Source organism: Canis aureus, chromosome 4 (genome assembly GCF_053574225.1).
Source record: "Canis aureus isolate CA01 chromosome 4, VMU_Caureus_v.1.0, whole genome shotgun sequence".
Lineage (NCBI taxonomy): Eukaryota > Metazoa > Chordata > Mammalia > Carnivora > Canidae > Canis > Canis aureus.
Window position 1 is genome coordinate 55,097,480 of NC_135614.1, and position 18,983 is coordinate 55,116,462.

General features: G+C 37.0%; 1 protein-coding gene across 3 annotated transcripts in view; it reads right to left on the reverse strand.

Moving 5' to 3' along the window:
- Positions 1 to 7,804: 7,804 nt before the first annotated feature.
- The window catches only part of SGCD (sarcoglycan delta), a 914,568-nt gene continuing 903,389 nt past the window's right edge, over positions 7,805 to 18,983 (reverse strand). For all 3 annotated transcript variants that reach the window (XM_077895751.1, XM_077895752.1, XM_077895750.1), the window contains 2 exons: positions 17,811 to 17,934; positions 7,805 to 16,427 (listed from right to left, as the gene is read on the reverse strand). In XM_077895751.1, coding sequence (XP_077751877.1) covers positions 16,254 to 16,427; positions 17,811 to 17,934 — 298 coding nt within the window. In that variant the 3' untranslated portion in view covers positions 7,805 to 16,253. The remainder of the gene's footprint in view (positions 16,428 to 17,810; positions 17,935 to 18,983) is intronic.

The window sequence follows — 18,983 nt, forward strand, 5'->3', positions numbered from 1 at the left end:
TAGGGTTACTGTGACAGTTAAGTGGGATACTTTTAAAGGATTGTTTGGCAATCCTTGTGAAGATCCTGCTTGGCATTCACAGAAAGAAAAGCGTAAAAGGAGGTCACCACCCTTGTTCTAACTGCAGTTACTATAAAGACAAAGAAAGATTGATGTCCAAGTGCTGGAACGAGATATACTGAGCTAAAGAAAGAGTTAGGAGGCAAGGAGAAAGTATGAAGAGAGACTGCTGTTATAAACTTATCATCATATCAGAAAGAGTCAGAGAGTGGGCCCCTTTTTCTCTGCAAAAATAATTTTGTAACTATCAGAATCATGATAGAGCTGTCAGAGGAATGACATTAATAATGTAAAATATAAGGCCTATGTCAGAGATCTGAGATGCTATGAAATCACCGAATTTTCATCAAAATGGGGGTGGGGGGTGGGGTGGGAAACTAAGGAGTTCTGAGTTTAATTTATCTAATATTCATTGGTAACAGTTCGTGTTTCCCTGAGTCATATGGATGTCATGCGGCTATCCAGGTATGTGAGTCAGATGACGGTCTGGAAGGAAATGGGATGGGTCAGTGGATCCTGAGTAGGTCAACAACCACAGTCTTCTATAGTATGGATTTATGACTGAGTGGTGTCAAAATGGAGAAATAACTGCTGGAAAATGTTGATTTGACCACTGAGAAGTCAATGGCAGCTTTTTTAGAGAGCAGCATCATATTAAAGAAAGGGGCAAAATTTAGATTAAAGGATATTTGTAAGTGTGCAAACTAAAGAAAAGAGTATAGACTGCTTTCACAAATATGAGTGGTGAATTTTCTTGAGGTGGGCAGAGTTGAGAGAACACTCTTGCATCTAACAGGGAAGATTTGGCAAAATCTGGCAAGATCTAGTGGAAAAGAGAGGCTCAAAAAAAATTTTTTTTTCTTCAAGGAAGAGAATCCTAAGGAAGACAGGGAAAAGCTGAGTGGGGATGGTTGAAGGTATCAGGAACTCAGTTTGTTCAGATCAGAATTTGTTGGCATTCTTTATGGGAACCTGGTTCTAGACAGTGGTCTAACTTATACACAGATCTAGGTGACACCAAAACCAATGTCCTTCCTCAATGTCTGCATCTGTCACTCTATGTTAAGTGCCTCTCCTATTAAGAAACACAATTTGGCTGGAGAATACTCATTTGGCCAGAGAGGGAAAGATGAGGAAGATAAATTAGTTGGACCAGATTATAGTGTATCTCAGAGATTTAGCTTTTAAAAAATAGAGAAAGAACTTTGTGGAAATTAGCCAAAGTACTGGAGAAGGGGTTAATTATTGGGTTCTGGAGACCTTGGTGGATTACATTTTATACAGTCTTTTATAGAAAGCAGAAGGATTAGTCAGATGGTGGAGGAGAAATCATGAATTGCAGTATCATGTGAGCTAAGGGAAGTGGGTTATGATGCCTAGAAATCATGGGAGGGATGGTTTGTTGATATACCAAATCTGTATGAAACTATTTGAAATTAGAGAATATAAGGTCTAACTTTACAAACAAATCTGGAATGTTGAGTTGAGGCAGGAAGGAATTATGGGAGTTTGAGGGGTGAGAGTGAATGATGGTAGTGATGATCAGAAATAATCTTCAAGAATGCACAGCATCAATTACTACTGTCATAAATTAACTATCCAACTCAAGTTGTAGCAAAAGTTTTCTTTGGTTTCCTTTTATGTGCCTTAAAAGGGGGAAGGGTTGGGCCCTTGCTCACCTGGTCCTTGCTTGAAATCCAGTAGGGGAGCCACATCTTTATAACCTTGGTGTCCAAATAGAGCTTAGATGTGTGGCCTGTTCTTTGATGTCAAATCTGTGGTAGAGCTTTGTAACCATCACAGAGACCTGAAGAACATTTTCAAAGATCTTGTTCTTCTGTGGAATGGAAGAAGAGGCCACCTTAAATCCCTGGCTATCCTCTGTGTTCAGAGGTCTTTTCAAATTTGACCCACTGGTAGACTTGAATAAATGGACTGAAAATTGAAATTTAGTTTTTTTTGGCTAAGCTTAAAAATGATTTTTCTTTATCCATTTTGTAAAATTAATGGTTATCAAGTGACTTAAGAAAGTTTAGGAAAACAGATATGAATAGCCAAATTAATATTACCTGAACACCATAACTTTAAATTATCAGTGGTCCCTTGTTGCTTTTGATATAGCAGCAATTAGCTTTCATGTAACACTAGGTCTTTTTAACTCATTTGAAACATGTTACATTGTTCTATGGTTTCCAGTGTTATTTTAATATGTATAATATTCCTTTGCCTGATGTGCCATGATTTATTTACCTATTATTGCCTCTATTGTTGGGGAAAAGGCAAATTCCAGATTTTTTTCTTTAAAAATAATGCACTACAGTAAATAATTTTGAATCTATAAATTTTCCTTCTTGTAGACTATTTGTGGGATCAAAGTATGTGATATTAATTCTATTTTATAGAAAAAGAGCAGATACTAGTCTTTTTTGAAAAAGTTTATTATACAAATATTATAAACACAAGAATGATAATACGAAAAATATACCTATAATACCATCATCCAAATAAATCATCTTCATTTTTCAGTTTTTCTGGAAGTCTTGATTTACGTTTTACAACATTTTTATATATTTAACATTATCTTTTGCCATACCGAAACAAAATCCTTATAACTTTTTTTTAAAGGCAGCATGATATTTCATAAAGTTGAAATAACCATGAGCTAATTAGCCTTCCATTTCACCTGGTTAGGTAGTGTTGCAATTTTTTTCCATCTTAAAATTCAAATCTACAATGCTTATCACTGTTGCCAACAACTTTTTTCTATTTAAATATTATTGCTTGGATAGATTTTGAAAGTGGATTACTGGGCCAAAGGTTATGAACATTTTTATAACCTTCTACTTCCTGAAAGTATACACCAATGTCTACTGCACCAGTGTGCAGATATGTGTTTGTCTCAACCCCTTTTCATAATAAACGTAGGCAGCTTCATAAAATGGAAAGTATTTTAATTGAAGTTGAAACTCAGTGTCAACATTTGTTAGTAGAATTGCCATAGGTAAGTTACTTAATTTCTTTGAACATTATTTCTGTAAAATGGAGATATCTACTTAATAGGGCTAAATATAGACTATAAAACACAGCCTTTTTACAGGGTCCTCAAAATGGTCACTATATATTTAATCCATCCTGTAGGTTAAAGAAAAAATCTCATTGATTTAATTCTATTTTCTTTGCAAAGCTATGAGCATGTTTAACTACCTTTATTTGATAGATTTAACAATACTTTATTTAGGAGGATCTAAGTTGGACTTTTTAACATTTCTGAAAGCAGATTGTATTTTGCAGTCAAGGTAAATAATGTAGCAGGCATTCTTTTGTTCCCCTTGAAAAGTGGGTATTCTTTGTTACCTCTTCCAGCGTTTTAGAATGAGAAGAGTGTATTTTTTGCTTGTGTGAATAGAGTGCTTATTTTCTCTTTTGTTCATTTATTTAGTGATTTCTTGATGATTTTCTTATTAATTTGAACTTCTAAAAGCACAACATTTTAAAACTATTTCTTCAATTTCCTGCTATTACATTATTCTTTTTCTAAGAAAGTTCTCGTGGGTTTGGAGGTGGGCAGCAGAAGCAAGAACTACAGAACTGCATATGGTTCAATTCATTAATCCTATCTCCTCTTTGCAATTTCTTTTGTCATTCTGTTTTAGATCATGGGTAGGTTGTTACTCAATTTCCTGTTATTTTTTTCTTACGTTTTTCACAGCTCTTCATACTACGCTGTAATTGGCCTTTTTAGATCTCTGTTCCCCCCCCCCACCCCCTGCACTAGACTCTGAGATATTCAAGGGCAAGGAGAGTGTGTTACTTATTTAGAAGAGAATAATATTTAATAGATGTTAGATGAACAAATATATTTAATGCTGGTCCACTGGAGGTAATTAAAGGTGGAACTCTGAAGATCCCTCTCCGTACCCTCACACAAAAATTTACTAATTAGTTATCCTAATAACAAATAATCGGTACATTTTTCACTGGTTTCTAATAGCATTCCAGCTACCTGCTTCCCTGGCACCATGTACACTCCATCATTGTTTATTTAATACCTGCAGCTGTTTGTTTCATTGTCAAGATTGCCCATTTGTGAGCTAAATGAGCAGATAAAGAAACAAGTAGGGTGTTTTCCTAACAAGGAAATAATACTAAATGCAATTGATCTGTGTTTCTGGTTTTGAAACATCAGTAGCTTCATTATTGCTGTTTTGTACCTTGAAATAGTCCTTCATTTTAGTGCCTTTTTGTAGAGAATATTCCTTAACTTTTTCTCCTATTTTATTTTGCCCAATAAACTTTAGATTTATTTTGTTCACTTCCCAGAAAATTTCTGTTGGTATTTTGATGAAATTTTGTTAAATGTGTAAATTAACTTGTAATGTGTAAATAAAATCTTTACCAATGTTATTCTATTCAGTTAAGAGTTGGTCTCTTCATTTTAGATTTCTCTCTCTCAAAGTATTTTAAATTTTTTGCATAGGTTATAGTAGATCTCATGGTATTTTTCCTGTGTGGATAAATTTTCAAATATGTTTGCATATATATTATAAATATATGCAATATTTTGTTAATTAATATTAGAAAAGTTATATCTTAAAGAATTTCCTACACAAAATATTTCACTTGTGCTTAAGAAACCAGCACTAATTTCTTTTACTTTGTTAATTCTGGCTATTTTTAAAAATTGTATATTTCATGGAATTATTCTACTTTTTATCATAGGGAAAAACATGTTATAAAGTATGCTAGAACATATTTTAAATTTTACATGTGTATCTCAAACTTATTTTTATGTTTTCAATTTTTCCGATCAGTTTTGTCTTAGATATTTATTTTCAATTTTTTTGAGAGGTAAGATTTAGAATTATTTGTCACCTTATATTTATTGTTGATTTTCGTTCTTTTGTTGATTTTTCTGGCATCTTAGGCTGAATGCTTTGTTTATTCATTTCTTCATTGATATGTTTAAATGCTTTTATCATGTCAGAAGTCTGCTTTGGCAAAATTTCATAATTTCTAGTGTTTTTAATTATTAATTCTTAAATAGGCTGGTGTCCTTTCTCAAATCACTGATTAGATTTTCAATTCATGGACGCCTGGGTGGCTCAGCAGTCAAGTGCCTGCCTTTGGCTCAGGGCATGATCTAGGACCAGGGATCGAGTCTCACATTGGGCTCCCTGTGAGGAGACTGCTTCTCCCTCTGCCTATGTCTCTGCCCCTCTCTCTCTCTCTCTCTCTCTCTCTATCATGGATAAATAAAATGTCTTTTAAAAAGAAAAAAAGATTTTCAATTCAGAAATTCCTGAGAATTTTTGGTAACATAAATCATCTATTTCTATGTTCAGAAAACATAGCCTGAGAAGAAAGATTGCTTTAATTATTTTCACTTTGAGATTGTATTTATTTCTTTTATATGATCATGGATGGTCAAAGAGCAGTTGCTTTCTTTGGTGCCACGTGTAAGGGAATATGTATATGTTCATTTATTTATGCTTTGCCAAATTGCAAGTTAGAAGATAACAAGTGGTACAAAATTCCCACTACAATTATATTTGTCAATTTTCTTCTTATATTTTGAAGTTGTGGACTTCTGGTTTTTATTACTTGTCTGCTCATTATATAGGTTTAATCCTATATATCAGTAAGACTAATTTCATCATCACATGTTGTTCATCTGAATCTCTCTTAATGTTTTATACCATAAACTCTACTTTAAAAAAAAAAAGATTTTCCTTTTGAGTTGTATGGGTTAATTTTTGCCCAACCTATTTTTAAATGCAACTCTTGACAATGGTACAATAATAGATTAAAACAGACAATTTAGTGTTATAGCTTCTACTTTTGATTATTTATTTCCTAAATTTTGCCACCTCAAAATTGTTACTTCCTATTAAAATATAATTTGGAAGATTCTATTTTCATGTTTTAGATATCCACTTTAAGTTCTAATAAGAGTTATCTTGAAATATCTCACAAGCATTCTATAATCATGTCTGATTACTTGTGCTAGGAAGTTCTGAAGGCTGATCTGCTGTCTGTCCACTGATATGTCATGAGTCTTCCTTGGGGGCTGTAAATTAATCAACTATAAGTGTTTGATGTTATTGAGGGTAATTAAAATTTGTCATTCTCCAACTAAAATTAACCTGTTATCAGACTTAGAGAAGCTGATTCAAACGTTGTTCACAATGTGTTCATGTCTCTGCACTGTGATCCCTGTTCACTAGCTTTGGGTTCATTTCCTCTGACAAAGCAAGGCTGGGTTATTAAGTAGGTTATGGAATCTCACATCTTTTTTAAAGGAGTCAAGATTGGAGGAAATCTAAAAGTTACTGATTGATATCTATTGGCCACTTAAAAATTGTTTCTTTCAAAGTGAAGGAATAAGGCTCTTTTTAAATTTCTGGTATTTCTTCTGCTAATTATGTGTAAACATTGATGTCAGTTAATTTGACTTATCAGTAACAGCCTATCCCTCTCATAGTGTTTCTTTATTATTTTAGGGACACTTCAACATTTTGTCCATCAATGCATCAGGTCTCTTGAATGGTGATTTCTCTGTTTCATTCTCTTTGATTTAGGTTTTTTTCTGATATAGTCACACTGCCCCCTTCTCCTCCCCCCCCTTCCCAGATAAATTGCACCTTGCCTGGGAATGAAATTTTTATTATAGCTTTTTACCTTGAGGATTCTGTAATACTTCTTTAGTGTCATTCGTAATCAGAAGTTAAATTTGATGAGATGTAGCCTACCATGAAAATATGGTTGGGAATGGCCACTGGTTCTATCATGTTCTGGATATGTAAAATTTATCTTAGATTTTCTAGATGATGAAATGACTTACCTACCTTATAACATGAGGATCAATTTAGATGTCATTACTCTTTTACAAATTTTAAAAATGAACAGAAGCATTCTAGGGTCCCGGGTTGATAGGTAAATTGATAAAGCATAGTACAATGTAGAATTATGGAAGAAATCAGAACAAATTAATAGGGAAATTGAGGAAGAATGATCAAGACCACTGAGACAAGGTGATAAGAGAATAGGATCCTGAAGAGGATGATATGCTGGCATAAGGTGGTGCTAGATGGAAGGGCATTCTAGGTGGATGGAATAGTATGTGCAAAAACAGCAGTGTGGAAGGCCAGGAGATGTGAGACGCTCAACAAGGAGGATTGATTGTGATGGGTAGATTAGAGTGGTTCTTTCATGATGCTTTCATAGATTGTTTCACTCATGACACCATGTAGGGCAGCAATGCTAGGTTATTCTTTGGATGACAATGAAAGCTGATTGGACCAAGAATGGCCCCCTGGCCCAAAGGTGGCTCATCTGTAGGCTGACCAGGAATGCTAAGGTAGCATGATTAAAAATATTTTACCTAAAATTGACCAGTTGGATAGGCATCTTCACTGATTCAGAGAGGGCTGTGGTAAAATGTAGCAAAAGGAACCTATGCAGGTCGTTAGGAGAGCAGCAGAGGCTGGCTGTTTTCCTGACCTCCAAATACTGGGGACTCTTCCCAATTCTAGGCCATGTAGTACCTTAAAATAAGCTCTCTTTTATGAGGCAGCCTGTGTAAATCTCTTCCAGAGAGGCAAAAGTGGCTTAATCAATGTGCCACTGATCAAAGAAATTTGGAAGAGAAGTTAATCTGAAAATTTATTTCTGAGGTAGAGTCAGTAGGAGTGACTGACTTATTAACTGTGAAAGAGGAATTCCCTGAAGAAGTGGACAAGGGTGCTTTCCTTCTTACCAATCATTATTTTTATTAATATATTTTACAAGACTGCAATTGAAATAATATTAAATACAAATTTTTTATACAGAAAGTGTAATAAAGTTAAAATAGTTCCTTGTAGTTCATAGCATTATTGCAATGCTTACAAAATTTTTGCATAGAGTGTGCAAGGATTGATGTTATTTAAAACAAAACAAAACTAAAAATCTCTTTCTCTTACATCACACCCAAACCCAGAGAAAAACAAAACAAACCCAAAAATAACCCAAAGGCTGAACTCAATTGCTTTATGGGAATGGGGTTCCTTTTACAAAATCTCCAAGCAAATGGGACTTCTATGACCTCATCTTTTCTGTTAAAAGCACCAGAATCTGGCTTCTCCAGAAGCACAGCTAGCCAGCACAATGATGGATGTCCTCTACCTTTTCCTTTTAAAACATGCCCTTCTTAAGAGATGTGTTTCTCCTTCTTAGCGTCCTCCAAAAGGGAGAAACTTGATTGAGGATGTGGTTTTTTAAAATTAAAAAAAAATTTTTTTATATATATTTTGAGGATGTGGTTAATGCATAAAAACTCCATTCCCTTACTAAAACACTAGATACGAATTAGGTTAATTTTGTGTCCACCCCAAATTTGGGTGTGCCAGTTCTTCCCTTTATTTTGCTTACTTATCCCCTTCTTACCGGAGAACCTGATTTCTGGCTCTGGTGATATTAGTTCCATAAGGCTCATAAAGGGTACCCATTTCTGATTTGCCACTGGAAGACAGACACCAGTAAACGAAAATTCCTGAATTATCCTAAAACAAGGTTTTGACATTTTTGAGCTTATCCCTTTACTGAGGTTTTATGGGGTGACTGAGCCAGAGGAGCATTATAGGACCCTGGCTGGCACTGGGGCTGTATCTGTTGGGACCAGTGGGAAGCTCTGTTAACTACCCAGTGGATCAGATATGTGCTGTTGTGAAAGCAAGAAAGCAGGATGAACCTCAGTCTCTGTGGCTGTGGTCTCTCAGCATTGGGTGGGGGTAGATGGACAGTAGGACCTTAACAGGGGCACACTGGTTTATAACCTGTTCAGTTGGTCCCTGGATGAGTTAATTCTTCAAAATGCTTTTAGGTCTTTTAACTCTTACATATCAAACCCTAGTCCCTTTGCTCAGAAGATGAAAGTGCTCCAAAGCCACCAAGTTGTAAGGAACTTCAGATGTACTCATCTTCTCCTTTAGTAGTTGGAAAGACACCAACCTCATTGCTGAATCTAGGACACCAGTTAAAATGTATAAGTTCAAGGTTAAAGGGAGCCACTGTTTAGACAAGAATTGGCAAATGGGTCCCATTTCCTACTCCAATCAATTGGTAGTAATGGCCTGAATACTTTGGCAAGAAGAAATCTGGTCATGGAGGCGGGTATGGCCTATTAGTGATGATGGACAAGGTATGGGTATGGGTCTCAAGCCATTATTAGAGCCAAAGTGGCCAGGTTGGGTACTGAATACATAATGCTAACTGAGTTCTTGCTATTCCTATCTTCTTAAAAGGATAATGGGGACAACAACAGAGATTGAGCTCCCTTCCATTTGATTCTTCCCTTACATTTTGCCACAAATAAAGTTCAGGAAATATGATAACCAAGACCTCACCTAAAATCAGTTATTTGTTCTTTAAGTGAAGAATAGGAGAAGGATGTGTATGTATGCAGAAATGCTGACTTGTTTAGCCCATGCCTATAGATCACTATTATAATTTTCTCTTCAATGTAAGGCTGACAACCTGGGAATCTTTCTACTTGTAAGGACAGGAAGTCTGACTTGATAAGAATCACACACAGAACAAATGAATTACTTTTTTTTTGGGTGGGTGGGGGGGTTCCAGATTCTATTTTTCAGACAAATCACTTATACTTTTACCTAGATATTTCTACTTTAGTACTAGATACTGTCATGGATGAGAGATTACAGAGGGAAGGGAGATGCAAATTCTATAGCCTTATCCACCCAAGAAAGTCTAGTCTAAAAGCCGATAGGAGTCACTTCTCAACAGCTTGAAACATAGTTTGACGTATTGGTGGCTTCATAGATAGTGGGCTGGAATTAGACCCACATTCTAGCTCTGCCATTGTCTAGTTAGTGGCTTTGGACAAGTTTCCTAATCTCTTTAAGCCTCAGTTTCCAAATCTGTAAATTGGAATCCAAAGTAGAAGTTAACTCAAAGGATTGTGTCGAGGGTGAAATAAGTGAATGCATATAAAATACTGAGCATAATGCTTAGCATATAGTGCTTAATGAATACCAGTTAATAAACATTATTAGAAAATGGAATACAGCTTTTGCCATATCTTAAAATGGGCTTCAAGTCCAAGAAAATTGCTTTGATTTTATGTAAAGTTTTGTGGGTGATTCTTTTTTGGGAGAAGGTTGAGTATTCGGATTCTCAAAAGAAGAACCTATGACTTTCAAATTTAGAATCTCCTGAATTGGATGAATATGGGAACTAACGCACCAATGTCTTCCTTCTCAACAAATAGCATCTCCCTGCCTTAGGACACTCCTTTGCTCTACTGCTCCTATGTAACCTAACTGATCAGTTGGGAATTTTTCACATTATGGAGTCTGAGCTAACTCTGATTCCACCAACATAACCCAAGCGTAGAAGTAGGCTGTGAAAACATTGGAAGCAGAGGGACTACTAGCCTCATATGTGAAGAGTAAACTTTAGGTAAAACAATGTTTCCTTTGCCACGTTTGCTGTATTTATCTGACTTCAGCTAGCACTTAGTGATGAAGCCAAACCCCCTCATTCACTACTGAGGGGTCAAGATGCCTAATGAGGCATTTGGGGCTACTCTGGCTTCCCATTTATGTAGACAGGTGGATTTGGACTCTAAAAATACTTCTTGCCTACAGCAAGTTCTTTGTTCTATCCCAATTGTAAAACTCATGGATGTGGAACCGCTATTACCACTTGCTGGGCTGCAATGGAAGAAGAGCAGTTAGCATTGCTGTGGGACAGCTGAGACTATTTAGTGATGGATTTGATACCATCAACACTGTTAGGACATCACACCTTCTATTGCATCAAAGGGCCCCAGATTCTGCAATTGCTTTCTTTTCTCAAAAGAAGATGCTAATTTCTTACTCTGTCAGTATCTATAACAGGAAGTGTATGTGTATCTGTGTGTGTGTGTGGGGGGGGGAAGGAATATGGTTAAAACCAAAGCAAATAGCATATATGAGCATGGGTCACCCTAACTAGAGAATTTTTTCACATTTATGCTCTAACAATCAAAACAAGGACTTCCTGCAAATAATGATTTTTCCTTTGCCATTCAGACTTGCCTGAAGAAATTTCAAGGACTCCGTTATGAAGAAAGCTTTTAAGAACCATAGAAATCCCATTGCTTTTGAAAGGGCTAATGTGTGTGGTGTGGTGTGCTAGCTGAAGCAGCAGGCTTCAGACTGCTTTATCTCTTATCAGTGGTTTTAGCTTTGTGAATGAGAAATTCAGAGGCAACTGTATAATTTTAAATTCAGATTGCCACAAAGAAAGAGATGCATCTGACATCCCAATGCAGTAGTTTTGACTATTTTAATGGAAATACGTTAGAAGTAGGGGAACCTTCCCCTGAGGAGAAAGTGATGAAAGACCAAAAGAGAGACATTTTTATCTTTGAGATAAAAGGCCTGTTTTCTCAGATTGTTTCTTTTAACTTTTCCCCCCACCTGCTACTGGGGCACCATGCAAAAGTATCATTCCAGGAACTGCTTCATTATCCTTTTTGTGCCTAAGATTTCCTGGTGCAGGGGAAAGAGAGCAAACGGTTTTGTTTACAACTTACTTAAATGAGATTCTCCTCTCACAGAGCCTTAAAAAACAAGGATCAGGTGCTTACATGGATCTTTTCACCTATTTCGTTCAAACATCATGCTACCTTTTGCCTAAAATAAACAAAAGCAAGATATTCTCATGTAGTTGCTTCTGTGGAGGGCAGTGTTGCCAATTTAATCCTCTTGGTTGAATCCAGATAAAATGCAAAAGGGCTCTTTAAGTGATGTTGATTAGGTTCTGGTAAGTGGTGGCTGTTTTTATTAAAAAACACAACTTTCTTTTCCGACATATGAACACTCATGCTTACAAAGACTGTCATTACTGATGCTGTTTTAATAATATTGAATAGAAGTATGGATTTAGCAGTAGGGATGTTGACTATAAAGACAAATCTCTGGTAGGAACTTGCCATACTACACAGAGGCAGAGATACTGGAATTCAAAATAGATCTTTTTTTTTTTTCACTCTTGCTACACCAAAGAACAAAGACCAAATTCTTGAAAACAAAATCAAACTGGCATTGATCTCATTTCCCCACTAAACACCTTCATGAAAGACGTTTATTATATTTTTTTCTTCCTACATATTTTAAAATGCTGCTTCCAATATTTCTTTTTTCCCAATATTTATTATTCTTCCAATATTATTTATTGGTCCCACCAACCCTTCAGGCTGGGGAGGGACATAGGAATGGCAAGTGCACTGGAGGTGTAAATAACTGAGTTGATGAATGTCAACAAGACCTGCTTGGTTAAAAATAGTCTCTGGAGGACCATGGAATGGGCATCTTTCTGGAATATGTGATGGTGAAGTGGAAAACCTGTGACATTGCAGAAACAGTCTCTTCAGGAGAAAGATTGTAAATATAAATCATAGGACTTCCATTTCTCTTCTGGTCCTATAAGATGGTGACCAGGGAACCACTTCTCTGTTAAGGGTCCTAAGGAAAAAAAAAAACTCTTGGAGGATCACAGCTTTCCTTTTGCACTAAGTCTCCCCCTGATTCCATCCTCCCTTTTTGCAAGAATCCTGTGAACCTGCATTTCTCAGACAAGTGGATCACTTTTACATGTAACATAAGACTAACCTTTTCTTCTATAGGCAAGTATCTATATTCCTAAGTACACATATACATGTAGGGCTACTCCATGCTACTGTGGAGTTTACTTTCTTTCCAGCGGTGTCCAACACATAGCACAAATGACCTCTTTGTTGGGGCCAGCAAACTTTTCTGGAAAGGTCCAAATAGCATTTTATGCTTTGCAGGCGATGAGGTCTCTGGCACAGTTACCCGACCCTACTGTTAAAGAATGAAATCAGCCACAGACAACGTGGAAATGAATGGATATGTCTGTGTTACAATAAAACTTTATTTACAAAGACTGGTGATGAGCCAGGTTTGGTCTAGGGACCACAGTTTGCTGACCCCTGCTCTAGAGTTAAACTTTAAGCAATCTTTGGTCTATGGTTGCTGGATATACAATGAAAATCATCCAAAGAAACTGACCTAAAGGAAGTTAAAGCCAATTCAAGTTGATAAGATCTATCCCTTGGGTAACAGAGCAATTAGAAAGCCTCATACCAAGTTTCCACCTACAGAGATGCCACCATAAGGGCTTTTGAAAACCTTAGTCATATGCTAGTAGTTTCTTAAGACTGAACTTTTATGACTTATTGAACAAATAACAAATAGTACTGAGGGCTAAACATATTTGGAGATCACTTTTTAATTTTTAAAAATCTGAAGAATATTAGTATACTAGAACTTCTATAAAAGATTCACTTGAACTCTTTTTTACGCCACCTGCTGCTTAATATACTGGAGTGTGATTGTCCAGAATATATTATATATAAAGATTAGAAAGAATCCCAGTTTTTAAAATTAAAGTTTATAGAATTTTAATGTAGATTTCTTTCCCTAGAATTAAAACCTTGTCTCATAACCACTGACCACAGACAAATATTCTAGTTGGAGGAAGTTGGGAGAACAAAACTTTGATTGCATTATACTGAATTCTATAGTCTGAACTGAAATATATAATTTAGACGATGCTAAGTTTCCTGCCTATTATGTGGTATATTACGTGGTCACTTAGCACAAATGAAAATCAGAAGTTTTGATCATGTCTGTCCCTCATAGGTGCTTGATTTCTATTCTTGGTTTGCTATTATTATCTTATTTGTGATCTGATTACCTTGAAGATTAAATTCTGCAAGTGGGATCACCTCAATTTTTTATGGGCATAAAATCACCAAGGTTCTGATCTCAGAATTTCATATGATGATTAGAACAAAATCAGAGGAAAGAGGTTCAGGGAACCTTGTTTTCTTATTATCCATTGATTATGTACTTGAGATGGCAAAATGCAAAGATGGTCTGTCTGCTTAAAAATACTGTGTTAAGGTATTTAGCCATGGAGAGCCTCATAGCTACTACTGTCTGAATGATATGGGGTAGGTGTTCCTTATAGCCAAGGAGGGGGGGGGGGCTCTCCTATTTGACAAAACCCTGTATGTAGAACATGCAAATTCTGGCAGTATGATCCTACAGCATATAAATAATACCAATCCAGAGCAACTTGATATCTTCTTAGGGTTTTCCTTTTTAGACTCTAATGTTACAAACTAAGTAGTTTTGCCGTTGAACAACTCAATTCTTCTACATAGGATGCTGAGGAGGAGTGACTGGAGAGAGTATGGGGTCTGGAAGCCAGCAGGGCTGCTGATCAGGCTAGGAAACCTCTTCTCTCTCCAGGGCTCACCCACTCACTCCTAAGTGACTAAGCAACACCCAGCTTGCCTTTATATCCTTTGTATGCAAATCTCAGCCTGATGCTTGAGTGTCCTCTCAAAACTACCAAATCTCTTATTCATTTTCTATGTCAAATCTTCCCCTGCTTGTGAAGTAAGAAAAATTAAAACCTTGAAGAAAAAACAAATGCCATTCAGGCCTACAAATATGACTTCTTTTAGGATTGTGGGGCCAATGCTTGCCAAATGGCATCCAGGACTGTCTAAACCAGTTATCATTCCATTGGGCTCCTGAGAGTCCATGTCTGTTGGCCACTTGGTTTGTCTATGAGATTTTAAGATGTCCACTCATGACTAAACCATTCCCCTCCAATCACCCAAAATAAACTACAGGTAACAACAAGATAAATAGGATGTGCTTCTCCTTGCTGAGTGCATTGACTTAAGGCATAGGCACATTTCCCCCTCTTTGAACAGAGATGGTGTATCCCCTGTCCCAGCACAAGAGCTGGCCAGGGTGACCCTGGAGCACAATGATGAAGGTGAAGGGATGAGAGGTAGCTGATGGCGGGAACTAGGGAGCTGCTTCCACATATCAGGTAGTGGTGCTGCTGGGCCACGGGAACACTGCGAGTCTGAGAGAGATACGTAACTCAGTTTATGTTACTTTCTAGTGACCATTTCTGGGGGCATGTATTTTAGATTTGTGATTCTTGGGTCACTATTCTTAGAGAAAACATAATGATTTAGTAAAATGAATATCCCAACGAAAAATATATATAAGAAGATTGAAGCCAAAGTTTGTGCATGCCTTTAGAAATAAAAGGCATCTTTAAATTACCTGCAAATCTCAGGAAACATAAAAATTAATTAGGCTTTCCATGCTACTCTTAATTAGGTTTCCATCCCTAAATGGCTTCTCTTGGGATGGGGGTTCCAGTCTTAAGGATTTTGATTGACCTGATCATTTGGGGCTACTGAATAAAGTCAAAAGCGAGGATGGAACAGATCTTGAGCCATTTTTTCCTTTAAACAGAGACCTATCACCCATTTATTCTTTGCCTGTCAGGCCACTGAGTAGCTTCCAGCCAACTGAGAAGCAGCTGTTAGCCTATTTTTGTGCTGATTTACAACTCCTATTTTGACTGTGGGATAATATGTGATTTTGAAGGAAGATAGCAGGCATTGGGTGAGCACTTCAAACTTCACTAATATTCATCCTCCACATTCATCCAACTAACAAAAGCCCCAATACATTTGGCTATGAAGGGAGAACAACCACTTTGAGTTCCTACAGCTGACTTCTATGGCACTGCCCCCATCCCTCACTTGAAGAGGGGAAAGTTGGCCAGTCTTCCTAAAGCTAAAAATGGAAATGAAATGTCTATTTCAATACGAGAGTCTCAGTGCTTGAGTGTGACTCGGAGATTCCCGCCATCACTGCCCTGTAAATGACACTAAAGTGCAAGATATGCAGCTACTCAAATATATCGGTGAATATTCAGTAAGTGTCTGACACACTGTGTGACTTTGAAGGGAATACTGGGCCTCAATCGGTGTTTTGATTTTATCATGTATGTGGTGGGGTTGACATGGAAATGACAGTGGATATCACAGGGTCACCCATGGTTCCTTTTGTACTGAAACCTCATTTTATACAGAGGATATATATATTTATTTATATATATTTATATATATTTATATCCACCCACACACATACACACACGTGCACGCACGTGCACACACACACACACACACACACACACAAGGTCTTTGATAGGCTTTCTGTGTTCTAGTAAAAATAGCTGGCAGCCAGTGTCTAAAGCCAAAAACGGCCTTAATGCTACCAGCAACGTCCACTATGGATGGTCTCTCAAAGGCAGACACTTGTGTTTATCTGACAAGTGGAACCAGTTCCTGCCTGGGACAGGAATAATCTCCCATTGGCGCAGACGCAGATCTCGAAGACCTTCTGCCTCGTTCCTGTAGGTGTGTAGGATCCGTGAGGCAGTCTAGGTAGTTGGATTTTCGCAGCATCTAACTTAATCTAAAGAAACCGAATAGGAAGGAAAGACAGTTAGAACCTGCCATTTATTTTCTTGACATTCAGACAGTAGATGTGTGTTCAGCCTAAGTGAGCACCTACCATATGTTGAGTACTCTGGGCACTGGGAATTCAGAGATGAACAGGACAGAGAGTCTCTACCCTGAGGCTTATAATCTACCAAGACAACATTGCACTGGTCTATATGAGCATTGTGCAAAAGTATATCATGTAAGATATGAATTGAGTCCTAGACTGAAATGAATTTGGAAATGCTGGGTTAACCATTTCTTTACTATGGGCCTTCAGACCCCCATCTAGGTCTGAGTGCATGGGATGACTTTAAGAATATGCAGTATTTTCCACTCTTACATGACTCTGAAGATTATAATCAATTTCTCCAGAGTCTGGATTCTGCAAGCTATAATCTGCATAGGTTATGTAGTCACTATATCAAAATGTGTGTGATTTGTGGCTGTTTGAAGAGAGTGTTTTGATAAATGAATGCTTTATCTGACTAGCTCTTTTAAAACAAATATTGCAAATGCCAAACCAATCAAAAGGTGTGTATTTGGTGCACAGAAGCAGGTGGAGATGGATAATCTCTAAGCAGATATGAAAAGTGGGAAAGAGTTTTGCTTTTAAAAAATGACATTTTCCCCTCTATTTAAAAACTCTTAAATAGAAAAGTTCACTTATGAATGTGATGAAGACATTTTTAAAAGTTTGCAGTTTAATCTAACTTCCTTGGGGGTTTGGCTTACCTTGTCTACACAAATGCAAGCGGCTATTCTATTCACTAAAGTGGGATTATGTCAGGTGGAAGAAGGAATATATGTGCAGTCCTCCATCCTCTTGTTGTTGCCTGCTCTTAACCCTATTTAGGTTTTGTCTTGTTCTGATTTGGGATAACTGTTGGGTCCCACTCTACATTCTCAAAGGAGAAACATACAACATAAGCTTTAAAAATGACTACGAGTAAATTACGTTCAGCTTGTGCCAGATGCATGTGACATACAGCTCAATTAAGCTGGCTACCTAAATCTTGCTTTTGGGTCATGAGAGAGAGAGAGAGAGAGAGAGAGAGAGAGAGAATGAATTCAGAAATAGCATTCATTTTCATAGCTGTTTGTATAATTCTGGACTTGGAGTATATGCTATTACCTCAGCACTTTACAAATAATGAGTCATAACTCTTATATATTGTGGGTTAGGCTTATAACTGTGCTGTTCAACATATTTGTTCTGGACATAAAACCTTCTGATTGGCTCCTCTTGTTAGAAATGTAGGATCAGATTTGATGCCAAGGGAGTCTGGGAAAGTTGTGGGAAAGGTTGTCTTATTGGAGCTGTAGCTCTCCGGACCTGTGTCCTTTGTACCCTTACCTCTCCATCTTTGGACTCCAGCCTCAGCTCTGTTCTGCAGGTAGCTTCCATGTTGCCAGCTTCTGCATTTATTTCTACTCCTTTTGGGGCCTCCATCACCAAAGACCGGGTTGGGGACTCCAACCTGAAATACATGTAAGATGAGGATTAAAAGTCCCATTTTGCCTTTTTTCTTTTGTAAATTTGAGAGGAAGTTGCTGCTCAAAGCATTGACACAAAATGGCATTTCAGTATTCGATCAGGATCTTTTTTTAGTTTTGCTTTACAAACCTGTCAAGTTTATGAGGGAGGAAGTAACATATCTGGGCTCTATCTTCATTGCACATCGAAAAGATTGTAGGAAAGGTGTTCTAGGATCCTGGCTTCATTTTATCTTACACCTACTCAATTATTGCTTTATTGGTATAATTAACCAAATTCTTACATAAGTTTTGTTTTTTTTTTTTTTTTTTTAGAGTAAGGCGGTCCCAGGTCTCAACTGAGCTTTCTAAAATTGATAGATAGATATCCCTTCTACTTTGTCAAAAGGAGCAGAATCAGATAGAGATTATAAAAAGAGACCTAGGAGTTAGATAGACCTGACTCAAGCCCTGGGGCTGACACTCTGTGACCCTGGCGAGACTCTTCTTCCCTCCTGTCTTCTTTGCTTTCCAGAATTTCCCGAATCCTCAGTTTTCTCAACTATAAAGTGTCACAAGTGGTGCTTGACACATTGAAAATCATTATATATATTAACTATTATTAATACTGCTGTTACTAGTGTTATTATACCAGCAAATCATAAAGAAATCTTGTGCCCTCTTCAACTAGTTGTCAAAAGAAGAGAGAAACAGATCATTGGTTGTGGAGGGTTAGAGAGGGTAAGGGATTTGACTGTAAAGGAGCAGCATGGGAAGGGGAGGTATAGGTGATAGAACTATTCTGGATCTTGATTGCAGTGGTGGTTACACAACCCTCTGTGTTTGTGAAAACTCACATAACTGTACCACCAAAGAGTAGATTTTATTGTATGTAATTAAGAAAGGGGAGAAGGTGAATCAGCTACACTCCATGTTAATTATGATAGCAAAACAGGATAATATTCCTTAGAAGGGCCTTTGCTTAACTCATTTAATGTGAAAAATATTAACCACCCCCTGAATAGTCTAGATATTAACATTATCATCAAATAGC